We start from the raw sequence: 27,681 nt of genomic DNA on the forward strand, positions 1-27,681 counted from the left end.
CCATAAAAGATGGATCCTTGTTTGTTAAAGGGGTTATTAAGAACAAGGAGAAAAAAAAAAAAAAAATTTAAAAAAAAATACAGTGTCACTGCAGCTCAACTCCATTTCACTGAACGGCACAGAGCTGCACTACCGCGTACAACCTGTGGACAGGTTTTGTGCTTTTTTTTTTTTGGAAGAAAGCAGTTATGTTTTTCTAACCCCGGACAACCCCTTTAATTCACGCTATCTGAAAATAGGTTTCCTAAAATTAGAAAACCCCCTTTACTAAACTGAAAATTCCATTTAAAAAACAGAACACTAACACCTAATGGAAGTAATGGAAGACCAGTGTCCTTACCAGCAGAGCCACACTGGACTAAAGATGTCACAATATGCAATATTAACAATTAGAAAAACTTTTGTATTTATAAAAATACTGTAAAAACTAAAAAATAAAAAAAATAAGTGAATAAATATTAAGTCAATGAAAACTAAAACAGATCTTTGCATGTGCTATATTTAAAGTGTAATCGTATGTACATAGCAGCTCCTTTACAAAAACGAGTCATAAAGCTGACATGCTCGCTCTAAGAACGGAACAGAGTTATATAGAAATATAGCATATAGTGTGTATAAAAAAAAGTGGGTATAAAAATGGATAAAAATGTATTCATTTCTTAGAAAATGGCAAAGGCAATGTGGTGGGGGTTCCATTTAATCCAAGCGCTCTCTGGCGAGCACTTCGGGTATGTACTGCAGAGGTGTGGCGGGCTCCTCCGGAGGAGTCTCTTCGTCTTTCATAGCGTTATTCTCAATCCCTTCACTAGTTGTTGTTGGCGTTGGTTCGGCGTGGTAAGTCGCTGAACTGCAGTACATGATGAATCCCACCATAATAACTATAAACGCCAGGATGTATAGAAGAGAGAACTGCAAGAGACGGAAAAGAAGACAGACACTAAATTTTTTTGACTCCTCTTAACATGTCTTTCTCTGCGGTGGTAGGAAAACAGCTTACTCTGAGGAAATTCAGGATGCATGCTACTCGGCTAAGCTGGGTGTGCATAAGCATGCAGAGGTTGGTAACAACAGCTGTTATGGACACCAGGAAGAGCCGTGCTCCCGGCCGGGGTGGGGGTGGGCTGACGCGGCCGGCATGAGCAGAGAGCGGCGGCCAGGAACGGGGTGGGCGAGCGAGCGGGCGGGTAGTTAGGAGTGGCGCGGGCGGCGGGGAATCAGCGGCGCGATGAATAGCAGCCCCTGTGTGAGCGGCGGCGGCGGCGCGGGCGGTGATAGGGATAGCAAAAGGTACTACTCCCCCATTATCTGTAGATAATGGGGGAGTAGTGCTTTGTATATGTTCCCAGCACCGAGCAAGGGGGGGGGGGAGGTAGATGGCACCTCTCTCCCTCCCTGCTCGGTGCCCTGCAAATGTATTCATTGAATACATTTATGGGATACTTTGGGGAGCAAGGACACTTGCTCCCCAAAGTATTCCATAAATGTATTCATAAAGTCACAACAGTACAGTGCATTACATTACATTACATACACTGTAATTCCTATGGAGTGTCCAGCAGGGGCGCACTATATATAGAAGTCAATGGTACTCATTGACTTCTATATATAGAGCGCCCCCTGCTGGACACTCCATAGGAATTACACCGTTGGTCGTGACGTCACTGCTTCAGAGATAATTCTAACACTTCCTGATACACTAAATTAAGGGAAATAGCAGTATATGAGCATTTCCCATAATTAATGTACATTAGAAAATTGTATAACTTTCCATAAGTAATAACATATAAAAAAATAATTTTCGCCGGACTTCTCCTTTAAATTACAACTTAAAGTGACTCTGTAACCACAATCTGCTACCCCCCCCCCCCAACTGCTTGTAACTTCAGATAGCTGCTTTTAATCCAAGATCTGTCCTGGGGTCCGTTCGGCAGGTGATGCAGTTATTGTCCTAAAAAACAACAACTTTTAAACTTGCAGCCCTGTGTCAAACTGCCATGGCCTAGAGTATCTGTGCCCTAACACCGCCCCTCCGTCCCTCACCATCATTAGGAATGCCACTGGCAGGATTTTTCCTATTCCTCTGCAGTGAACACTGCACAGTTGCCTTAACGATCCCGCCCATGTGCCGTGCTTACACAGGTGAGGAATAGTAGAAAATCTGCCTGGAGCATTCCTAATGATGAAGAGGGTGGGGAGGAGGGACAGAGAGATTGTGCCAGCCTAATGCATATAGTCTAGGCCACACCTGTTTGACACAGGACTGCAAGCTTAAAAGTTTTTAGGACAATAACTGTCCTATCTGAAGGTACAAGTGGTTTGGGGGGAACAGATTGTGGGTACAGAGTCACTTTAAGGGTCTGTTCACACGTACAGACTCGCTGCGTAAAACTTGCACAGAACTCGCATCAGACTCGCACGAAAGTAGTTGCGTTTTTTTGTGGTGTTGAACTTGCCTGTGAAAATCAAAACTCGCATGTAAAAATCGCACCAAATATGCAGCGAGAAAACAAATACATTGACTAGATAGCAATCAGTATTGCTGTGGATATATGTGCGAGAAACTCACAGCGATAGATACGCAGCGAGTCTGTACGTGTTAACAGACCCTAAAGGGGTATTACAATTAAAGTGACTCTGTACCCACAATCTGTACCCCCCAAACCGCTTCTACCTTCAGATAGCTGCTTTTAATCCAAGATCTGTCCTGCGGTCCGTTTGGCAGGTGATGCAGTTATTGTCCTAAAAAATTTATTTTAAAATTGCAGCCCCGTGCCCTATGGGCGTATCTGTGCCCTAACTTTGCACCACCCCTCCGTCCCTCCTCCCCACCCTCTTCATCATTAGGAATGCCACTGGAACATTTACTTCTGTTTGAACATTGCACAGGTCCTTAATGATCCAGCCCATGTGCTGTGGTAACACAGGTGGGGAATAGGAGGCAATCTGCCTGGAGCATTCCTAATGATGATGAGGGACGGAAGGGTGGTGCAAAGTTAGGGCACAGATACGCCTGTAGGGCACGGAGCTGCAATTTTAAAAGTCATTTTTATGACAATAACTGCATCACCTGCCAAACGGACCCCAGGACAGATCTTGGATTAAAAGCAGCTATCCGAAGGTACGAGCGGTTTGGGGGGGGGGGGGGGGGTCAGATTGTGGGTACAGAGTTGCTTTAAATGAGATTACAATTCCCAAATTTAGGCCTGGCTTAGTGAGGGGATGACTCCCTTCATTATGCCAGGCCCCTTGTGTGATGTGTACAAGGAGCGTGCCCTGGTCAGACATTTCCCTGTAGTCTTTGCAGCGTGTGAAGAGGAACAGGTGGTAAGGCCAAAACGGAACTGGAGCAGGGCAAGAAGGATGTGAAGAGGATCAGGGAGGAATGGAGGCAAGCATCTGCCACTTTTAAAACCTACTTTTTGCATGGCTGGCTCTTTATTGTTTTGTACATAACAGCAGCAAGAAATTAAAAAGGTGCCTAACACTAGATAACCCTTTAGATATAAAAAATAAAATACAGTAAAATAAAATGATACTTACATTGTATTGAAATAAAAAGAGACCAAAGAAGAGGCTGTAGAGGTCAGCAGTCAGGATACCCAGGTTAACAGAGGTGGCGCTAGTCACTCTTATCACAAGGGGCATGACACTGTACAGGCCAAACATGCAAAGAGCAAAAACAGCAAAAAGCAGACCTGCAATACAAGTAAACACATACATTTAGGACTACACATGGGGTAGTCATGGAGGGAGAGACCACAATCGGATGACAGATACTTGTCCGAGTTCTGTTCTCAAATGCACTGATACAGCTGAAGTCATAGGTTTACATACACAAAGGTTGGGTCACATGTACTATTTTGTACTCTTAGAAGAGAGAATATAAGCACCCAGACCTCGACAGATCAAAACTTGACGCCTCTTAGTGACATGGCAAAAGGTTCAGGCTGAGCTGTTCTATCTGTGGTGATAAGGAGGCTGCTGCAAAGAGATCATAATAAGAGGGCATTCACATGTTCCATATATACAATGAGGAAGATTTATCAAACATGGTGTAAAGTGAAACTGGCTCAGTTGCCCCTAGCAACCAATCCGATTCCACCTTTCATTCCTCACAGACTCTATGGAAAATGAAAGGTGGAATCTCATTGGTTGCTAGGGGCAACTGAGCCAGTTTCACTTTACACCATGTTTGATAAATCTCCCCCAATAAGCTGCAAAATGGAATGCGGAGCTCCCGGCATCATAATTCAATATGATGCCAGGAGCTCTGAATCAGTTATAACCTCTGTGTGGCTGTGTCAGTACAGTAACGCAAAGATTTAAACCGACCCAGAGCTCCCGGCATCATATTGAACTGTGTCAGGAGTTCCGCAATTCCAGACCATGGCACATCATCCATGAACGGACCGTAATCCTGGAACGAGCAAATGCCCCCCTTACTCTTTTCAGACGCCCCTAATGCTTTGATGTATGGCAGGGTGTACAGCACTTACCTACTCTCCAGTCCCACTTAATGTTCCCAATGGAATGATATTCTACTATCATCCTGTAAGAGATGGAGAAAAGGGACAAATCAGACATCTTACAGGCAGCACAAAATGCACACAAACGGCGGAACGTCCATGAATGTACGAGTCCTTACAGCTGTATACCACTGACAAAAGTACCAAACAGGCCCAGCATCCCCAGGAACTCCTGACGGGTAAGGTTCTTTACTATATATTCTTCAGAAACGTTAGAGACGGCATACAGGCAGGCACCCAGGATTACCAGAGTATCACCGATCAGCATGTCGCTGGCTGGAGAGAGAACGGCACAAAGTCAGGAATATGGCAGCAGCTAATGCAGGATTACTGAATACTTTGTGCATTCAAAAGGGATTTTCCATTTCAGTATTTAAATGGCTACTCCAGGCAAGGGGTATTTTTACTGTATGGCTGGGCAGGGGGTGGCTATAGATGCCACTTACCTCCACTGTACCAGCGCCAGGTCCCGGATTGCACCACCCCATTCTCCCGTATCGCTGCCGCTTCCTGGTCTAAGCTGCAGCTTGAGACATGACGTCTCAAGGCCGCTCAGCCATTCAGCTGTCATAGCGAGGTCCCATCCCGGCCGCTGAATGGCTGAGCGGCCTTGAGACGTCACGCATTTAGCTGCAGCTCAGACCAGGAAGCGGGACGGGAGAACGGGCCGGAGTGATCCAGGACCCGGCGCTGGAATATCCACCCCCTCCCCAGCCATACAGTAAAAATACCCCTAGCCCGGAGTACCACTTTAAAGCTTTATGATTCATCTTTCGCACAATTAAATTAAATGTATTTATAATTGTTCGTATCTAACACTTCCAAATACTACTACTAGGCCTCATACAACCACACCAATCTGTTATAGAGGCAAAAAATATAAAGATATAGGGGGTCATTAAGGAGTACTTGGCTGGAAAAAAAAAAAAAGTTTTTTAAATCAACTGGTGACAGAAAGTTATACAGATTTGTAAATTACTTCTATTAAAGAATCTGAAATATTCCAGTACTTATCAGGTGCTGTATGTCCCGCAGGAAGTGGTGTATTCTCTCCAGACTGACACAGTGCTCTCTGCTGCCACCTCTGTCCATTACAGTAGCAAATCCCCATAGAAAACCTCTTCTGCTCCGGACAGTTCTTGACACGGACAGAGGTGGCAGCAGAGAGCACTGTGTTAGGGCGGGTTCACACTACGGAATTTTCGCGGACAATGTCCGCAGAATTCCGTCAGCTGTCCGCCCGCATGGGCACGCGCTTTTTCGCCGGCTCCATAGACACCATTCTATGGGCCAGCGTATTCCGCGATCCGCTAAAAGAAGTGACATGACACTTCTTTCAGCATATAGCGGAATACGCCGGCCCATAGAATGGTGTCTATGGGGCCGGCGGAAAGGCGCCCAGATGTGCGGGCAGACAGCTGACGGAATTCAGCGGACATTGTCCTCGAGAATTCCGTAGTGTGAACCCGCCCTTAGAGAGGAAAGATAACACATGCGCACTGATACACTGCAACAAACCCTCTGGAATGACTTGAGCTGCTGATGTATTTAGCTTACAGAGCATTGTCTAGGCATGCTGTGACTGCAGTAAAATTTTAGCTATGTAATGTATTAGGTCACAATGGGGTTTTAGCCATGGAATATCCCTAGTCACATTTGTTCATAATATAGTGACTAACCCTATTACCATCCCACTGGACCACTCCTTTAAAGCAGTGCTGTATGCAGTGAGACAGACACCTACATGTATACTGTGCCTCAGTCTATGATACAATTTACTATTGTCACAGGCAGGAAGCTGAGGTGCGTATATCCCAGGAGATGACGGCATCTAGGATGTTGGACAGACATCTTCCCACTTCCATCGGGTCTCCTGCCTCACGCTTTGCTCTGCAGATGGGATAAGTTGACTATTTCCCATGAACCAGTGATCTCTACAGTAGAAATAAGCTGTGCCATACTGTATATGTCCTTTATTCTTGGTCATACTGACTAAGTGCCAAGCTAATATATCTATTTATACCAATTCAGATAGTGGCAGCAAGACAGGCACGGACAGGTTCTTCAGGTCTACATGCCAGCAGTGACAGAAAAGGTTCACACAATCCCAGGTGCAGATTCATTTCTCAAACCAGATAAAGCATAAAGAAATCTAGCCTATTGGACTCTGGATACAGGAAAATGTGAATCTTGTACATCCTTAGAAACCCAAGGGTCCTCTTAGACGGGCCCATGGCAACCCGATCAATAATGTAAATGAGCGCCAATCTGCTAGATCAGTTTACTGAGCCTATTACATGGCTTGATAATCATTTAGTAAGAACTGCACAGACATCATTAGCAATGTCTGTGCAGCCCTTGCCCTAAACTGTTACACATCACCACTCCATGCTCTCGGTCTTTTCCTGCCCTCGGCTTTCACTCTCAGCGCAGTGGCTGTAGCTTCAAAGCGGTCTCTGAGCTGACAGGCCGCTCAGCCAAACACTGGTCGGGATGGAGAGCAGAGGGCAGGAGGCGGCTAGGAGTGTGGGGAGGTAATGTATGGATGTTTATTTAATTAGCCGACGGCCACTCATCCCTCTTACATGTAGCGGTTCACAGTTGGGGGCCGATGATTTTAGGTCCAGACCTAAAGAAACGATAAGCCGATAATCATTGTCATCGGCTGATCGTTGTCTCCATTACATAAAGCGACAATCGGCCGATTATCACTATGGTCAGGAATAGAGCCCTAAGCCTAGCCCACTCATGCAGTATTCACAGCAAATCAACCCTCTCCCTTAGCAGTTACATCAATCTCTTCCTAACTTTCCTATAGTACTCACAGCACCCCACCTTTCCATCAAGCAATCACAGGGTCACCCCTTATCCAGCAGCGGCACCATTCTCTCAGGCTGGGTGTGTGGGTTTGCAGGTCAGTTTAATTATAAGGAATGGAGCAGATGTGTTATTACCACACATAACCTGAGGACAGGTGTGGTGCTGTTTTTTTTTTTTTGGGGGGGGGGAGCAGATGTTTTCTTAACTTTTTTAAACATTTTTTTTTTACCCAATAGCCTACCTGTAAACATGGCAAAATGCATTTCAGACTGTTTATACAATAGGCTACCTGATAACCAATCATATCTCATGAGACCGAGAACAACGATAGGTTTTATTATGCAGCTAACCTTTGCCGCCTTCTCTTCCGGACAGCACGTCTGCCCCAACCATGGTCCCAACACCCAGCAGACACACCACAACTGCAATGTAATGGATCAGTCTGTATCGGGAACGAAGAATAAACCAAGAGAGAAGCATCAGAACAGGGATCCCGACACAGTCCAGAAGCTGAAAGACACATGAGAAAACCCTGTTACACAACAACTGAAAGTTCTAATAAAGAAACTAAAATTTAAGTGAAATAAACTGCACAGTCCGATATACTTGTGACTATTTAATAGATATAAATATCAGGACATACATATTTATTTTTTTATAGGTGTCAGCTTTTATCCAATGGAAAAAAACAAAAACAAAAACAACCCCCCCAACATGGGGCTGTGCAAGTACGGAAGTGATCAGCGATGATCAGCAATGGTTCGCAGTGTCTTCTGAAGGCACGGTTAATCATGCTGAAGGCCCCACGAATAATCACTGTATCGTTTGTGCACCCATTTGCAGGGAATCTGACACTAGGTTTTTGCCACCTTAACCCCTTAACGACATCGGGCGTATATTTACACCCTGATGCCGGTAAGGACGTTCAGAGCGGGGCCGCGCGGCGACCCCGCTCTGAACCGCAGCGGTCCCGGGTGCCGCTTGTAGCCCGGGACCGTAGGTATTAGCGGGCACGGTCCGATCGCCGTGCCCGCTAATACAGTAATCAGATGCAGCTGTCAAACATGACAGCTACATCCGATTACCGGATTCAGCTGTTCCCTGGTGTCTAGTGGCGGAGATCGCTCCCCTGGGATGTTATCCCGGAGGAGCGATCTCCGTTTCTGAAGCCGGCCGGGGACCGCTCCAAGATGGCGCCGTCCCCGGCTCGGCACTCGTTTACTTCCGGCTGCAGCAGCCGGAAGTAAACGGGTGCCTATCTCATGGATCTCTGCAGCGTATCTATGCTGCAGAGATATCTATGAGAGATCAAAGCACTTATTCTAGAAGTCCCCTAGGGGGGGCTTCTAGTATAAGTGTTAAAGTAAAAAAAAAAAGTGTTGTTAATAGTAAAAAGCCCCCTCCCCTAATAAAAGTCTGAATCACCCCCCTTTTCCCAGGTTATAAATAAAAGTAAATAAATAAATAAATAAACATGTTTGCTATCGCCGCGTGCGTAATCGCCCGAACTATTAATTTATCACATTCCTGATCTCGCACGGTAAATGGCGATCAAAAAGTCGTATATGCGCAATCAAGGTACCGATAGAAAGAACACATCATGGCGCAAAAAATGACACCTGACACAGCCCCATAGACTAAAGGATAAAAGCGCTATAAGCCTGGGAATGGAGCGATTTTAAGTGACGTATATTTGTTGACAATGGTTTAAATTTTTTACAGGCCATCAGATACAATATAAGTTATACATGTTACATATCGTTTTTATCGTAACGACTTGAGGAACATGCATAAGAAGTCAGTTTTACCCCAGAGCGAATGGCGTAAAAACACATTTCCCCCAAATAAACAAAATGCTTTTTTTTTTTCAATTTCACCACACTTTGAATTTTTTTCTGGTTTCGCAGTGTACCAAATGCAAAAATTCAGCCTGTCATTGCAAAGTACAATTAGTGATGCAAAAAATAAGGGCTCATGTGGGTTTCTAGGTGGAAAAATGCAAGTGCTATGGCCTTTTAAGCACAAGGAGGAAAAAACTAAAACGCAAAAATCGAAATTGGCTCTGTCCTTAAGGGGTTAAATGAGGGCAGCATAAACTAATGACAGAAACGGTTAACAGATTGGTGTATTACTTACATCATTCTGTGTAGCCATTCTCCTAATATGCTGGAAAATAAGATTTTGCCACACCCCTCCTCCCACTGCTGACTGACAGTTAACTGCCTAAACACAGCATGGATAGATAACTGCCAAACAGCAGATGGTGGGGGGAGTGTTCTGCTTCTCATGAATATCAAGGGCTCCTGGGCTCATGCACATAATGGGCAGGACTACATGTTATTCAGGAGGATATCTCTGGATCAGCTGCACAGATCAAAGTAAGTGATATATCATTCTGTTCAGCTTCTCTGTCACTAGTTTATGCTACTCTTAGATTGTCAGTAGCTTTATGCTGCCCTGAGTCTCTTTAAACATATTGCTATCAGCTGCACATTTCCTGTGCCAACATCGATATATTTTAGCACAGTGCAAAAGATGCGATAAGCCAAGGATCAGCCGTTTTCTAGCTCCTTGGCTGATCGTTGACACTTTTATAAGGGTCGATTATCGGCCAAAGCAGGCCATGTAAAAGGAGCCTAATCTGGATTCATACCCAGGACCCCAGCGTGGCAAATCTGGTTCTAATCACTGAGCCATGTGCCATCCCTTCACAACTAACACCTCCACCCAATTCCACTACTATTATAAATACAGAAGGATCTGACGTGAAGAATAGCAAGTAGACCACATGTTCTTACCTGGACACTAGTGATGGTGGTAAACTGATAGGCTTTCACAATAGAATAGTTTGCTTCAACATCAACGATAGCCAAGAGCAGATACTTCCACCACTTATTCCTCAGAATATGTAACAGCCCGTTCTCTCCTGGAAGAAAGAAGACAATGTTCAGACACTCTGGGGTCTTATCTTTCCACATCGGTCAACTCTGTACATCTGGGTAACTCTTGTTTAGATATACAGGGCCTTGATAGGAGCTAAGTGTTCTCAACATGTCTCCAATACATAGAAAAATAAAAAAAAATAAAAAAAAATATCAAGGCAAAAGTACAGTCAAGGTCCAGACTGGACGTCAGAGTTGCAGCGTTCTTTTTAAGTAAAGAATAGAGTAATGGAGCCTGGGCAAGTGTTCTCCATGGGTGGGTATTATTGTAACTTTCACAAAACCTCACCAAAAGCAGCACCTGCCCATCCATAAATACTTAAAACTATTAAAGATGATGAATATGTAAAAGAGATCACATAAGGACCAGCAAGTACTTTTTTTCATCCTAGTATATTACAGCCACACTTTATACTGGCAGGGTCAGATGAGAGAAGGGTAAAGAGTGTTGAGCTCTCTAGACACTTTTGACAGAGGATAGGGGGCCAGACATGATGGAAAATGTCTGTGCTATTCCTTTGTTCTTAGAGAGAGAAGCTGACACCAGGAGCAGTCTGGCAGTGGCTTACACCTCCCCTAAGAGAACACAGGAATGTTTATGTGTACAGGGGATGAAGGGGAGAGAAAACTGTTAGTTGGCAGGTATAGAAGGTGTATGCCCACATTAAAGAGACTGTCAACAGGTTTAGGCTGTCCTGTCTCAGGGTAGCATAAACTAGTGACAGAGAAGCAGAACAGAATGATGTATCACTTACATTGTTCTGTGCAGCTGGTCCAGAGATATCCCCTGAATAACATGGACAACAAGTAGTCATCTCCATTATGTGCATGAGCTCAGTAGTCCTGGATATTCATGAGTTAGAAAACTCCGCCCACCAGCTGCTGATTGGCAGTTATCTAGCCATCCTGTGTAAAGGCAGTCAACTGTCAATCAGCAGCTGGAGGGCGGGAGGAGGGGTGTGGCAAAAATCCTATTCTCCTGCATATTAGGAGAACGGCTGAACAGAATGATGTAAGTAATACACTGATCTGTTCAGCATTTCAGTCACTAGTTTATGCTGTCCTCATTTAAGGAAGCATACACCTAGTGACAGATTTCCTTTAAGACAAGGTTCTACCTCTTCTGCTCTCTGGCACTCCACTTCCTCCCTCTTACCGTCTCTACTGATACCTACAGCTAATGATCATTGCCCGCAAGATGCTCGCATCCCACTCTCATAAGCACAGATGGTCAGAGGGAAGAAGCGCAGCCCCCCTAGAGCACAACCTATCCCCTAACCACAGGACATGCAATGCTTTAAAGCAGCAGATCCAATAGACGTACCTGATCTGAGCGCCAACCAGACCGTGTAAACCAGGAAAAGGAGGCAGTAATTGATGAAGCTCTGTAGCATGGGAGTGTCCACATGATACTCATCTGCAAGGAACTGACTGGTCACTGCAGTCCCACATATAAACAGAGACAGCATCTGACCCAGGACCACCGTCTTCAAGACATACCTGAGAAGGAGAAGAAACACAGTAAATAAATATGCACCTTTCATCATTCCAACCATGTAGATTTACTATAATTTACACTGGGGGATGGATATTCAGTCTGTATGGAGTACGTAAAAAAAAAAGAATATATACAGTTGCCGTATGGAAGTGTTCAGATACGGCATAGATGTTTCCTTGCGACATACATTTACTAAAACTAATTCTTACACCTTATACACTTTATAGTGACGGCTAGTTGAGGGTATGGCCGGCAAGAGTATAAAGTGTATGGAGGACCTTAAAGGGGGTTCTCAGAGGGGAAACATTTTTCAAAAAAACTGGTGTCAGAAAAAGTATAGAAATTTGTAAATTACTTCTATACAAAAAAAAAAAAAAAAAAAGGTCAATCCTTCCAGTACTTATCAGCTGCTGTATGTCCTGCATGAAGTGGTGTATTCTTTTCAGTCTGACATAGTGCTCTTTGCTGCCACCTTTGTCCATGTCAGGAACTGTCCAGTGCAGGAGAGGTTTTCTATGGGGATTTGCTGCTGCTCTGGACAGTTCCCGACATGGACAGAGGTGGCAGCAGAGAGCACTGTATCAGACTGGAAAGAATACACCACTTCCTGCAGATCATACTGCAAACTATTTGAAGAATTAAGAATTTTTAACAGAAGTAATTAGCAAATTTGTATAACATTCTGACACTAGTTGATCTGAAAACAGATGAAGAATTTTAACCTCATAATAAAATGTGCTGCAGATGTAGCACTGGTTTTTGGTGCATATGCATTCTGGGCCGATGTGTATTTTTCAAATACCAAACATATTGTGTATGATGCCATACAACACCCTCTCTTCATCCATATGGAACAGTTTATTCAGTATATCCAGTTACAGCAGTTATGCCAAACTGATCAGCTGATCAGTGAGGGTAGCTGGTGTAGACACCCCACCTGTATATTTGGTGCAAATTCCACACTGTATTACTCATCAAATGGAATGGCGTTCGGCATCTAAAGCATGGGACTAGGGTTTCTCATAACACATGGGGAAAAGGCCTTGGAAATAAGCGGCAAAAATCACAAGAACGTACCCCAATGAGGTCAGGCATTAAATACACAGAGTAACCAGATTTCTGTTTGCAGCCTGTATCAACTGAAAAAATCCCTGAACTTCACAGGTTAAAGCGACAATTGTCATGCAGGATATACACAATACATCGCAGTGGGACATCGCAGAAAAAGGACATCCTTTGTCATTGCAAACAGGATACAAATCTGTATAGCTCACTATGTTATAGAAGTCTGGGGCTTCAAGGTAAAGTTGGGGACCGGAAAAAGTCGCAAATGAAAATGTTTAAGGGGGGATTATCGGAAGTGATCCCCTTTCTGCAGGTCCAATGGCTGTCTCCTGGATGGAGAGGCAGTGTGCACAAGTGCTAGAGCTCCATTCATTTGCTATGGGCCTTCTGAAGATTGCAAAGCCCAAAAGGAATGAATGGAGTGCAGAGATTGACAGTGTTCGGAAGCCTTATGTGGAATGAATGGAACACTAGCGGCCAGTCATGCTACCACTATTTACTTGGAGAACATTTGACCTTCGTTTTTTTAGCGTACACAAAAACGTGAGCTCATGTACGTTACAAAAAGGATGGGTTTTGATTAGGGATGGTCCGAACAGAGTTCGGTTCAGGTTCGTACGAACCCGAACTCTCGGCAATGATTCCCGCTGTCTGCCCGCTCCGTGGAGAGGGTGGATACAGCGGGAGGACCGCCTGGAAAACTGGGATACAGCCATAGCCATAGGCTGTATCCCAGTTTTCCAGGCGGTTCTCCCGCTGTATCCACCCACTGCACGGAGCGGGCAGACAGCGGGAATCTGATGCAGAGCGTTCGGGTTCAAACGAACCCGAACCTTGGCAGTTTTGGACCATCCCTAGTTTTGATCCATTTTTAAACCTTTTTTGTTATAATTGGACTCAAGCTTGCGCTCATCTGTACTGCTGAACAGGTAAGGCTAGGTTTCAGTTTTGATTTTTTTTTTTTTTTTTTTTTTTTTCCATGTAAGCCAATGGAAAATGGATCAAACCGGATGGCAATACAACAGCATCCATTTTTGCATTCGTTTTTTTTTTTCACAGAACGAATACATTAAACGGATAACAAAATCGTGATGTGAACCTAGCCTAAGTATTAAGGCTACGTTTCCATTGCAATGGTGGTAAAAAAAAAAATTACAAGTTTCAACATATTTTTTTTTTTTATTTTACTTGCAACAATTACAAGGTATTGAAACATTCCATGATCTCAGTCTCCTCATTCATCACATGTAGCCCTCATATTGAGCAGCATGACGGCTGACACTACCCCCATCCACCCTTTGCTCCTAGAGTGCTGATCCCAGGGATTGATGCACTTTATACACCAGACTGATCAAATGACTGGAAGGGTAATGAGCCGGATAAATAACTCTAAAAGCCATATGTAGATAGTAGTAGATGTCAACATAAAATAACACGAGATAGACAATGTCTAACGGCACTGTCAACTGGGATTTCTTATTTGCACAAAAATTTTCATTTTTTTCTTTTTAAAATAATTAAAGGGGTATTCCCATGTCAACTAATATGTCCTGTAAGTTTAACTACATCATGTGAACTATTTCAGCACATACATTTATTTAGCAAATTTGTCTTTTTCTCCTGATATGCTGCTATTGCCCACCCATTATTCACAGCTCTTGGTCTGGGTCACCGACCACCACTCCGCTTTGAAAGCAGTGGTCTGCTTGGTGTATATATATAGCTATAGTATACATTGTAGTGTGTACAGTATATGTGTGTATAGTATATATACTAGATTGACCGCTGCTTTTAGGGCAGAGTGGTGATTGACAACCCAGAAAACGAACAGTCTAAAGGATGAAAAACTTCCATATGAGGACAAGTTTGCTAAATGATTAAAAAAAAAATAAGTTAATTTTATGAGTCCTACAAGTTTTAGAAAGGATGAGTCTTGTCCACCTGGGCCAATTATTTCTCCATGTAAGAGTATGTACACACTATGGAAATGTGTCGTTAAATCCGTTGCGGAATCCGCCACTCGCGTTTATTCTTTGGACGGACGACAGGATCCGCCCGGGCAAAAAAAATGGAGTCTGTGACACGGCCGGAGACGCGAGCGCCCGCCACAGTCCGCGAGCAGCAGATTCCGTGACGGTTTTTATGTTGCATTTTTGTAGTGTGCACATACCCTCAGGGTGAGTTTGTACTGAGAAATAGACAAGGAATTGAAGAGGAGTTTTCTGCTTTATATTTTCTTTGGCGGAATTGGTGCGGAATTCGAGAGGCCATCGGAAATTCAATGCCCCAATGACTTCTATGGGATTTCTCTAGCGGTGAGCGAGGGCCATCACATCTCAGTCAATGATTGGCTGAGTGGGCTGTCACTTCCGAGAAAAGTTCCTCTTGGAAGTGGAGGCTCTGCAGACAGTGGGGGACAACGGGGAGCGCAGAGAGTATTGGATGTTTATTGTTTTATATGTATCAGTATATTAAAAAATAAAATAAAAAATACAGAACACTAGAAAACCTGTGTGTATATATATATATATATATATATATATATATATATAAAATGGAGAACGAACATAGAGCAGACTGTAGAGCTTAGCCTTCTCTACAGACAGTGGTATTGGTTGCATATTGCATAGAGCTGGTATCAGAGATAACTCCAGCTGCAGCCAGTAATTCGACAGTAATGGTGCGTTTACAGATTTATCTGACAGATTTTTGAAGCCATAGCCAGGAACACACTAAAACAGGTCATAAAGGCAAGACTGAGATTTCTCCTCTTTCCAAATCCATTCCTTGCTTTGGCTTCAAAATTCTGTCAGATAAATCTGTCTGTGTAAACGCACCATTAGTGATGGTCAATCCCCAAATATATATAATTTTGTCAGGCATTACAATGATGCGGTAGAATAAAAGGTACTATTAAAAAGTAAAAGTCCCCAAATAGCTTTGTCGATGCAAATATAAAAAGAAGTCGGCTCCTTTATACACAGGTCTGATCAGATATAATCTATATGTAATAGAGTCTATAAAACATGAGGTGGAAACAAGGAAAAGGCAAAGAACAATGAATGAATCAAATAAAATAAAGTGCTGGAGCTCTCCAGTATCTCCTAGGAGTTGCAGCTCTGCTATACTAGCATATGCTGATAGACATGGCAGCATCCTGATAGAAGCTACTCACCAGGTGAAGATCTTCTTACACAGCCGGGACACGCGATCTCCCAGGCCGGAGCTGTGTGCGGCAGGTGGATGGTCCAGTGATGGCTGGCAGGCTTCTCCATCATCATCCATCCTGGGGGGATCATGTAGGTCGTGAGCTCTGCAGACGCCGGAGAAGCTGTGTGGGAGCAGCTCTGCCTGACAATGTGAGTCAGCAGCAGCAGGACAGACAGCCCAGAGCACGCTGCTCACCATGTGGATCAGGTTTCATAGCTCCATCACAAGGGGGAGTGCTGGCCAGACATTAGCTGCCGAGTGCAGATCCCCATTACACCTGACTAGCCGGCTTCAGCTTGGCTCCAACCATAGAGTGAGGGTAGATGCTAGAGTGTATCCTCTCTGAGTGTGATGTCAGCACAGAGGGGCGGGGCTGTGTGCAGCTACAAGCAGGAAACAGTGAGATGCTGCACTACTCACTACAGGAAAGGGAGCTCCAATATCCATAGTAACATGGTAGAGCCTAGAATGTATCCTCTCCTTTGAGTTTCTCACTGTAGGGGATACATTCTAGCATCTTCAGTAGTGAAAATGCTAGAATGTATCCTCTCCTTTGAGTTTCTCACTGTAGAGGATACATTCTAGCATCTTCAGTAGTGAAAATGCTAGAATGTATCCTCTCCTTTGAGGCTCTCACTGTAGGGGATACATTCTAGCATCTTCAGTACTGAAATGGCTAGAATGTATCCTCTCCTCTGAATATATCCTCTCCTTTGAGTTTCTGCAGGGGATACATTCTATCATGTTTAGTATTGAAATGTCTAAAATATATACCCTCTCAGAGGAGAGGATACATTCTAGGCACTATAATGAATCCCCTATAGTGAGACACTCAGAGGAGAGGATACATTCTAGCCATTTTAGTACTGAACATGCTAGAATGTTTCCCCTACAGTGAGAGCCTCAAAGGAGAGGATACATTCTAGCATGTTCAGTAGTGAAAATGCTAGAATGTATCCCCTACAGTGAGAAACTCAGAGGAGAGGATATACTCAGAGAAGAGAATACATTCTAGCCATTTCAGTACTGAAGATGCTAGAATGTATCCCCTACAGTGAGAGCCTCAAAGGAGAGGATATACTCAGAGGAGAGGATACATGCTAGAATGTTTCCCCTACAGTGAGAGCCTCAAAGGAGAGGATACATTCTAGCATGTTCAGTAGTGAAAATGCTAGAATGTATCCCCTACAGTGAGAAACTCAGAGGAGAGGATATACTCAGAGGAGAGGATACATTCTAGCCATTTCAGTACTGAAGATGCTAGAATGTATCCCCTGCAGTGAGAAACTCAAAGGAGAGGATATAGTCAGAGGAGAGGATACATTCTAGGCATTTCAGTACTGAACATGCTAAATGTATCCCCTGCAGTGAGAAACTCAGAAAAGAGGATACACTCAGAGGAGAGGATACATTCTAGCATATTCAGTACTGAAGTGTCTAGAATGTATCCTCTCCTCTGAGTTTCTCACTGCAGGGTATGCATCCTAGCATGTTTAGGGCTATGTTCACACATAGTATTTCGGTCATTCTTTCTTCGACCAAAACCGAGTGCTGTGTTTTATGTGTGAACATAGCCTAGTAATGTAAAGTCCATCGAGTATCCTCTCCTCTGAGAGGGCATACATTCTAGAATGTTTAGTACTGAAATGTCTGGAGTGTATCCTCTCCTCTGAGAGGGCATCTCCACCAGGTGTACCCTCTCCTCTGAGAGGGCATCTCCACTAGGTGTATCCTCTCCTCTGAGAGGGCATACATTCTAGCAAGTGCAGTTTTGAAAGGTCTAGACCACAGGTGTCAGACTTCATCCCTCGGCTGTTACAGACTACATTTCCCATCATGCCTTACTTGTCCAGACATGGTGGGAATTGTAGTTCTGCAACTGCTGGAGGGCCTGAGTTTGACATCTCTGGTCTAGAATGTTCTCTTTTCTAACTGCAGGGTATACAGTCTAGTATGTATCCTCTCCTCTGAGCGTATCCTCTCTTCTGAGCTTCTCCCTGAGCGGGTCATATTACACAGCATGATTAAGAGGTGAAAACGAGCGGCGATGTTTTAGGTCAGTGCTTTCTTCCCCTTTGTTCCCTGCACATTTTCTGTGTTATTACACACACAGACAGTGACTGGGGGAACTGCGGGCAGCTGCGGGAGGGGCAGCCCAAAAAATCCTTAGATTGTTCAAGCTGCCCATTGTAGACAGCAGCACTATCGTGATCTGGCTTACTCGACCAGTTTGAAGACCACAATCAGCTGATAACATGGATTATTACACCAAATGATTATCAGACGTAACGGCCAGGAAACCTTTGGTGTAATACACCATTATCTGTACAAGGAACAGGACTGGTGTGTGGGGTCTGTATACAGGGGAGAGGACTGGTGTGTGGGGTCTGTATACAGGGGGAAAGGACTGGTGTGTGTGGGGTCTGTATACAAGGGGAGAGGACTGGTGTGTGGGGTCTGTATACAGGGGGAGAGGACTGGTGTGTGTGGTCTGTCTACAGGGGGAGAAGACTGGTGTGTGTGGTCTGTATACAGGGGGAGAGGACCGGTGTGTGGGGTCTGTATACAGGACGACAGGACTGGTGTGTGGGGGGGGGGGGCTGTATACAGGGGGAGAGGACTGGTGTGTGTGGTCTGTATACAGGGGGAGAGGACTGGTGTGTGGGGTCTGTATACAGGGGAGAGGACTGGTGTGTGGGGTCTGTATACAGGGGGAGAGGACTGGTGTGTGGGGTCTGTATACAGGGGGAGAGGACTGGTGTGTGAGGTCTGTCTGTATACAGGGGGAGAGGACTGGTGTGTGTGGGGTCTGTATACAGGGGGAGAGGACTGGTGTGTGGGGTCTGTATACAGGGAGGAGAGGACCGGTGTGTGGGGTCTGTATACAGGACTGGTGTGGGGGGGGGGGCTGTATACAGGGGGAGAGGACTGGTGTGTGTGGTCTGTATACAGGGGGAGAGGACTGGTGTGTGGGGTCTGTATACAGGGGGAGAGGACTGGTGTGTGTGTGTTCTGTATACAGGGGGAGAGGACTGGTGTGTGGGGTCTGCATACAGGGGGAGAGGACTGGTGTGTGGGGTCTGCATACAGGGGGAGAGGACTGGTGTGTGGTCTGTATACAGGGGAGAGGACTGGTGTGTGGTGTCTGCATACAGGGGGAGAGTACAGGCGTGTGTGTGGGGTCTGTATACAGGGGGAGAGGACTTGTGTGTGGGGTCTGTATACAGGGGAGAGGACTGGTGTGTGGGGTCTGTATACAGGGGGAGAGGACTGGTGTGTGTGGGGTCTGTATACAGGGGGAGAGGACTGGTGTGTGTGGGGTCTGCATACAGGGGGAGAGGACTGGTGTGTGGTCTGTATACAGGGGAGAGGACTGGTGTGTGGGGTCTGTATACAGGGGAGAGGACTGGTGTGTGGGGTCTGTATACAGGGGAGAGGACTGGTGTGTGGGGTCTGTATACAGGGGAGAGGACTGGTGTGTGGGGTCTGTATACAGGGGAGAAGACTGGCGTGTGTGGGGTCTGTATACAGGGGAGAGGACTGGTGTGTGGGGTCTGTATACAGGGGGAGAGGACTGGTGTGTGGGGGTCTGTATACAGGGGAGAGGACTGGTGTGTGGGGTCTGTATACAGGGGAAAGGACTGGTGTGTGTAGTCTATATACAGGGGGAGAGGACTGGTGTGTGGGGTCTGTATACAAGGGGAGAGGACTGGTGTGTGTGGGGTCTGTATACAGGGGAGAGGACTGGTGTGTGTGGGGTCTGTATACAGGGGAGAGGACTGGTGTGTGTGGGGTCTGTATACAGGGGGAAAGGACTGGTGTGTGGGGTCTGTATACAGGGAGAGGACTGGTGTGTGGGGTCTGTATACAGGGAGAGGACTGGTGTGTGGGGTCTGTATACAGGGGGAGAGGACTGGTGTGTGCGTGGGGTGTATACAGGGGGAGAGGACTGGTGTGTGTGTGGGGTCTGTATACAGGGGGAGAGGACTGGTGTGTGTGGGGTCTTTATAGAGGGGGAGAGGACTGGTGTGTGTGGGGTCTTTATACAGGGAAGAGGACTGGTGTGTGTGGGGTCTGTATACAGGGGAGAGGACTGGTGTGTGTGGGGTCTGTACACAGGGGGAGAGGACTGGTGTGTAGGGTCTGTATACAGGGGGAGAGGACTGGAGTGGGGGGCGGGCTGTATACAGGGAAGAGGACTGGTGTGTAGGGTCTGTATACAGGGGGAGAGGACTGGTGTGTGTGGGGTCTTTATAGAGGGGGAGAGGACTGGTGTGTGTGGGGTCTTTATACAGGGAAGAGGACTGGTGTGTGTGTGGGGGGGTCTGTATACGGGGGAGAGGACTGGTGTGAGTCTGTATACAGGGGGAGAGGACTGGTGTGTGTGTGGGGGGGGTCTGTATACAGGGGGAGAGGACTAGTGTGTGGGGTCTGTATACAGGGGGAGAGGGGACCAGTGTGGGGTGTCTGTGTACAGGGGTTCTCTCCCCCTGTATACAGACCCCACATACCAGTCCTCTCCCCTGTATACAAACCCCACATACCAGTCCTCTCCCCCTGTATACAGACCCCCCCCCCCCCCACACCAGTCCTCTCCCCCTGTATACAGACCCCCCCACACACAAGTCCTCTCCCACTGTATATAGACCCCACACACCTGTCCTCTCCCCCTGTATACAGACCCCACACACCAGTCCTCTCCCCCTGTATACAGACCCCATGTACCAGTCCTCTCCCCTGTATACAGACCCCACACACCAGTCCTCTCCCCCTGTATACAGACTCCACACACCGGTCCTCTCCCCTGTATACAGACTCCACACACTAGTCCTCTCCCCCTGTATACAGACCCCCCCCCCCACACCAGTCCTCTCCCCCTGTATACAGACCCCCCACACCAGTCCTCTCCCCCTATATACAGACCCCCCACACCACTCCTCTCCCCCTGTATACAGACCCCCCACACCAGTCCTCTCCCCCTGTATACAGACCCCCCCCACACCAGTCCTCTCCCCCTGTATACAGACCTCACACACCAGTCCTCTCCCCCTGTATACAGACCCCACACACCAGTCCTCTCCCCCTGTATACAGACCCCACACACCAGTCCTCTCCCCCTGTATACAGACCCCCCACACCAGTCCTCTCCCCCTGTATACAGACCCCCCCACACACACCAGTCCTCTCCCCGTGTATACAGACCCCACACACCAGTCCTCTCCCCTGTATACAGACCACACACACACCAGTCCTCTCCCCCTGTATACAGACCCCACACACTAGTCCTCTCCCCGTGTATACAGACCCCACACACCAGTCCTCTCCCCTGTATACAGACCACACACACACCAGTCCTCTCCCCTGTATACAGACCCCACACACCAGTCCTCTCCCCTGTATACAGACCCCACACACACCAGTCCTCTCCCTGTATACAGACTCCACACACACCAGTCCTCTCCCCCTGTATACAGACCACACACCAGTCCTCTCCCCCTGTATACAGACCACACACACCAGTCCTCTCCCCTATATACAGACTCCACACACACCCGTCCTCTCCCCCTGTATACAGACCCCACACACCAGTCCTCTCCCCCTGTATACAGACCCCACACACCAGTCCTCTCCCCTGTATACAGACCCCACACACCAGTCCTCTCCCACTGTATACAGACCCCACACACCAGTCCTCTCCCCCCTGTATACAGACCCCACACACCAGTCCTCTCCCCTGTATACAGACCCCACACACCAGTCCTCTCCCCTGTATACAGACCCCACACACCAGTCCTCTCCCCCTGTATACAGACCACACACACACCAGTCCTCTCCCTCTGTATACAGACCCCACACACCAGTCCTCTCCCCTGTATACAGACCCCACACACAAGTCCTCTCCCCCTGTATACAGACCCCACACACACGCCTGTACTCTCCCCCTGTATGCAGACCCCACACACCAGTCCTCTCCCCTGTATACAGACCCCACACACAAGTCCTCTCCCCCTGTATACAGATCCCACACACACGCCTGTACTCTCCCCCTGTATACAGACCCCACACACCAGTCCTCTCCCCCCTGTATACAGACCACCCCACACACCAGTCCTCTCCCCTGTATACAGACCCCACACACCAGTCCTCTCCCCTGTATACAGACCCCACACACCAGTCCTCTCCCCCTGTATACAGACCACACACACACCAGTCCTCTCCCCCTGTATACAGACCCCACACACCAGTCCTCTCCCCCTGTATACAGACCCCACACACCAGTCCTCTCCCCTGTATACAGACCCCACACACCAGTCCTCTCCCCCTGTATACAGACCACACACACACCAGTCCTCTCCCCCTGTATACAGACCCCACACACCAGTCCTCTCCCCCTGTATACAGACCACACACACACCAGTCCTCTCCCTCTGTATACAGACCCCACACACCAGTCCTCTCCCCTGTATACAGACCCCACACACACGCCTGTACTCTCCCCCTGTATGCAGACACCACACACCAGTCCTCTCCCCCTGTATACAGACCACACACACCAGTCCTCTCCCCCTGTATACCCCTCCATGCTACTGTGGATATTGCAGCTTCCTTCACTCTGTTTCTGCACAGTGAATGGTGCAGCAGCTCACTACTTCCTACTTCCGGTCGAGGCCCCGCCCCTCCTGGTGACATCACACCTCAAAGGAGAGGATACACTCTAGCATCTACCATAGTAACATGGGGGGATACAGGGGAGAGGACTGGTGTGTGGGGTCTGTATACAGGGAGAGGACTGGTGTGTGGGGTCTGTATACAGGGGAGAGGACTGGTGTGTGGGGTCTGTATACAGGGAGAGGACTGGTGTGTGGGGTCTGTATACAGGGGGAGAGGACTAGTGTGTGGGGTCTGTATACAGGGGAGAGGACTGGTGTGTGGGGTCTGTATACAGGGAGAGGACTGGTGTGTGGGGTCTGTATACAGGGAGAGGACTGGTGTGTGTGGGGTCTGTATACAGAGGAGAGGACTGGTGTGGGGGGTCTGTACACAGGGGGAGAGGACTGGTGTGTGTGGTCTGTATACAGGGGAGAGGACTGGTGTGTGGGGTCTGTATACAGGGGAGAGGACTGGTGTGTGGGGTCTGTATACAGGGGAGAGGACTGGTGTGTGTAGTCTGTATACAGGGGGAGAGGACTGGTGTGTGGGGGTCTGTATACAGGGGGAGAGGACTGGTGTGTGTGGGGTCTGTATACAGGGAGAGGACTGGTGTGTGGGGTCTGTATACAGGGGAGAGGACTGGTGTGTGGGGTCTGTATACAGGGGAGAGGACTGGTGTGTGTGGTCTGTATACAGGGGAGAGGACTGGTGTGTGTGTGTGGTCTGTATACAGGGGGAGAGGACTGGTGTGTGTGGGGTCTGTATACAGGGAGAGGACTGGTGTGGGGTCTGTATACAGGGGAGAGGACTGGTGTGTAGGGTCTGTATACAGGGGAGAGGACTGGTGTGTGTGGTCTGTATACAGGGGGAGAGGACTGGTGTGTGTGGGGTCTGTATACAGGGGGAGAGGACTGGTGTGTGGGGTCTGTATACAGGGGAGAGGACTGGTGTGTAGGGTCTGTATACAGGGGAGAGGACTGGTGTGTGTGGTCTGTATACAGGGGGAGAGGACTGGTGTGTGTGGGGTCTGTATACAGGGGGAGAGGACTGGTGTGAGGGGTCTGTATACAGGGGGAGAGGACTGGTGTGAGGGGTCTGTATACAGGGGGAGAGGACTGGTGTGTGGGGGGGTCTGTATACAGGGGGAGAGGACTGGTGTGTGTGGTCCATATACAGGGGGAGAGGACTGGTGTGTGTGTGTGGTCCATATACAGGGGGAGAGGACTGGTGTGTGTGTGTGGTCCATATACAGGGGGAGAGGACTGGTGTGTGTGGTCTGTATACAGGGGGAGAGGACTCGTGTGTGGGGGGGTCTGTATACAGGGGGAGAGGACTGGTGTGTGTGGTCCATATACAGGGGGAGAGGACTGGTGTGTGTGGTCCGTATACAGGGGGAGAGGACTGGTGTGTGTGGTCCGTATACAGGGTGAGAGGACTGGTGTGTGTGGTCTGTATACAGGGAGAGGACTTGTGTGTGTGGTCTGTATACAGGGGGAGAGGACTGGTGTGTGTGGTCTGTATACAGGGGGAGAGGACTGGTGTGTGTGGTCTGTATACAGGGGGAGAGGACTGGTGTGTGTGGTCTGTATACAGGGGAGAGGACTGGTGTGTGGGGTCTGTATACAGGGGAGAGGACTGGTGTGTGGGGTCTGTATACAGGGGAGAGGACTGGTGTGTGGGGTCTGTATACAGGGGAGAGGACTGGTGTGTGTGGTCTGTATACAGGGGAGAGGACTGGTGTGTGTGTGGTCTGTATACAGGGGGAGAGGACTGGTGTGTGTGGGGTCTGTATACAGGGAGAGGACTGGTGTGGGGTCTGTATACAGGGGAGAGGACTGGTGTGTAGGGTCTGTATACAGGGGAGAGGACTGGTGTGTGTGGTCTGTATACAGGGGGAGAGGACTGGTGTGTGTGGGGTCTGTATACAGGGGGAGAGGACTGGTGTGTGGGGTCTGTATACAGGGGAGAGGACTGGTGTGTGGGGGATCTATATACAGGGGGAGAGGACTGGTGTGTGGGGTCTGTATACAGGGGGAGAGGACTGGTGTGTGGGGTCTGCATACAGGGGGAGAGTACAGGCGTGTGTGTGGTCTGTATACAGGGGAGAGGACTGGTGTGTGGGGTCTGTATACAGAGGAGAGGACTGGTGTGTGGGGTCTGTATACAGGGGGAGAGGACTGGTGTGTGTGGTCTGTATACAGGGGAGAGGACTGGTGTGTGTGTGGTCTGTATACAGGGGGAGAGGACTGGTGTGTGTGGGGTCTGTATACAGGGAGAGGACTGGTGTGGGGTCTGTATACAGGGGAGAGGACTGGTGTGTAGGGTCTGTATACAGGGGAGAGGACTGGTGTGTGTGGTCTGTATACAGGGGGAGAGGACTGGTGTGTGTGGGGTCTGTATACAGGGGGAGAGGACTGGTGTGTGGGGTCTGTATACAGGGGAGAGGACTGGTGTGTGGGGGATCTATATACAGGGGGAGAGGACTGGTGTGTGGGGTCTGTATACAGGGGGAGAGGACTGGTGTGTGGGGTCTGCATACAGGGGGAGAGTACAGGCGTGTGTGTGGTCTGTATACAGGGGAGAGGACTGGTGTGTGGGGTCTGTATACAGAGGAGAGGACTGGTGTGTGGGGTCTGTATACAGAGGAGAGGACTGGTGTGTGGGGTCTGTATACAGGGGGAGAGGACTGGTGTGTGGGGTCTGTATACAGGGGAGAGGACTGGTGTGTGGGGTCTGTATACAGGGGGAGAGGACTGGTGTGTGGGGTCTGTATACAGGGGGAGAGGACTGGTGTGTAGGGTCTGTATACAGGGGAGAGGACTGGTGTGTGTGGTCTGTATACAGGGGGAGAGGACTGGTGTGTGTGGGGTCTGTATACAGGGGGAGAGGACTGGTGTGAGGGGTCTGTATACAGGGGGAGAGGACTGGTGTGAGGGGTCTGTATACAGGGGAGAGGACTGGTGTGTGGGGTCTGTATACAGGGGAGAGGACTGGTGTGTGGGGTCTGTATACAGGGGAGAGGACTGGTGTGTGGGGTCTGTATACAGGGGAGAGGACTGGTGTGTGGGGTCTGTATACAGGGGAGAGGACTGGTGTGTGGGGTCTGTATACAGGGGAGAGGACTGGTGTGTGGGGTCTGTATACAGGGGAGAGGACTGGTGTGTGGGGTCTGTATACAGGGGAGAGGACTGGTGTGTGGGGTCTGTATACAGGGGAGAGGACTGGTGTGTGGGGTCTGTATACAGGGGAGAGGACTGGTGTGTGGGGTCTGTATACAGGGGAGAGGACTGGTGTGTGGGGTCTGTATACAGGGGGAGAGGACTGGTGTGGGGGGTGGTCTGTATACAGTGGGAGAGGACTGGTGTGTGTGGGGTCTGTATACAGGGGAGAGGACTGGTGTGTGGGGTCCGTATACAGTGGGAGAGGACTGGTGTATGGGGTCTGTATAAAGGGGGAGAGGACTGGTGTGTGGGGTCTGTATACAGTGGGAGAGGACGGTGTGTGGGGTCTGTATACAGGGGGAGAGGACTGGTGCATGGGGTCTGTATACAGGGGGGAGGACTGGTGTGTGTGTGTGGGGTCTGTTTACAGGGGGGAGGACTGGTGTGTGTGGGGTCTGTATACAGGGGGGAGGACTGTTTTGTCTGTGTATACAGGGGGGAGAGGACTGGTGTGTGGGGTCTCTATACAGGGGAGAGGACTGGTGTGTGGGGTCTATACAGGAGAAGAGGACTAGTGTGTGGGGTCTGTATACAGGGGAGAGGACTAGTGTGTGGGTCCATATACAGTGGGAGAGGACTGGTGTATGGGGTCTGTATACAGGGGGAGAGGACTGGTGTGTGGGGTCTGTATAAAGGGAAAGAGGATGGGTGTGTCTGTGTGTGGCGGGGGGGGGGGGGGTCTGTATGCAAGGGAAGAGGACTGGGGTCTGTATGCAAGGGAAGAGGACTGGTGTGTGTGTGGGGTCTGTATACAGGGGGAGAGGACTGGTGTGTGTGGTGTCTGTATACAGGGGGAGAGGACTGGTGTGTGTGGGGGGGTCTGTATACAGGGGGAGAGGACTGGTGTGTGGGGTCTGTATACAGGGAGAGGACTGGTGTGTGTGGGGTCTGTATACAGGGAGAGGACTGGTGTGTGTGGGGTCTGTATACAGGGGGAGAGGACTGGTGTGTGTGGGGTCTGTATACAGGGGGAGTGGACTTGTGTGTGGTCTGTATACAGGGGGAGAGGACTGGTGTGTGTGGTCTGTATACAGGGGGAGAGGACTGGTGTGTGTGGTCTGTATACAGGGGGAGAGGACTGGTGTGTGTGGTCTGTATACAGGGGGAGAGGACTGGTGTGTGGGGTCTATATACAGGGGGAGAGGACTGGTGTTTGTGGGGTCTATATACAGGGGGAGAGGACTGGTGTTTGTGGGGTCTATATACAGGGGGAGAGGACTGGTGTTTGTGGGGTCTATATACAGGGGGAGAGGACTGGTGTTTGTGGGGTCTGTATACATGGGGGAGGACTGATGTGTGTGGGGTCTGTATACAGGGGGAGAGGACTGGTGTGTGGGGTGCCGTCAGTACTTCTGGGAGAGAGCAATGCAGATGCGATTCTGTGAGCGCAGCCGACATGCGGCACTAAGCTACCGGGGCCACTCTCCAGGAGACAAGAAGTATGCCACTGAAGCCTGGATAAGTAATATAGTTGGTAAGGCCGAATAAAGACATGCAGAGATATTTGTAGTGGAAGTTCACTGTGTTTGCAGAACCTCCCTCAATAATAGGGTTACCGTCCAGTGCAGCTTATGCAACTCCTGGTATCAACCAAACTGTATACCTTTCCCCAGCATTGCATTGGACATCACAACAGAAAAGTGGAATGGTCAAAAATGCCAAAGTTAGTAGATTGTGACTAGAAGAGCTTGCAAATTACTCAACTGTAAGGTTTTTGATTTTTTTTTTTCTTTTAATAAATAAATACA

General features: G+C 48.3%; 1 protein-coding gene across 2 annotated transcripts in view; it reads right to left on the minus strand.

Annotated features, from left to right (window-relative positions):
• Positions 1-483: 483 nt before the first annotated feature.
• The window catches only part of SLC35F2 (solute carrier family 35 member F2), a 53,849-nt gene continuing 26,651 nt past the window's right edge, over positions 484-27,681 (minus strand). The window contains exons 1-8 of one of the 2 annotated variants that reach the window (XM_069969758.1): positions 16,027-16,345; positions 11,613-11,788; positions 10,145-10,272; positions 7,697-7,856; positions 4,646-4,802; positions 4,497-4,549; positions 3,541-3,695; positions 484-909 (exon numbers count right to left, since the gene is read on the minus strand). In XM_069969758.1, the coding sequence (XP_069825859.1) occupies positions 697-909; positions 3,541-3,695; positions 4,497-4,549; positions 4,646-4,802; positions 7,697-7,856; positions 10,145-10,272; positions 11,613-11,788; positions 16,027-16,259 (1,275 nt within the window). In that variant the 5' untranslated portion in view covers positions 16,260-16,345 and the 3' untranslated portion in view covers positions 484-696. Of the gene's footprint in view, positions 910-3,540; positions 3,696-4,496; positions 4,550-4,645; positions 4,803-7,696; positions 7,857-10,144; positions 10,273-11,612; positions 11,789-16,026; positions 16,346-27,681 lie in introns of those variants that run through there. The other variant, XM_069969759.1, reaches the window with a different exon arrangement.

This window comes from Dendropsophus ebraccatus, chromosome 5 (assembly GCF_027789765.1).
Source record: "Dendropsophus ebraccatus isolate aDenEbr1 chromosome 5, aDenEbr1.pat, whole genome shotgun sequence".
NCBI classification, from domain to species: Eukaryota; Metazoa; Chordata; class Amphibia; order Anura; family Hylidae; genus Dendropsophus; species Dendropsophus ebraccatus.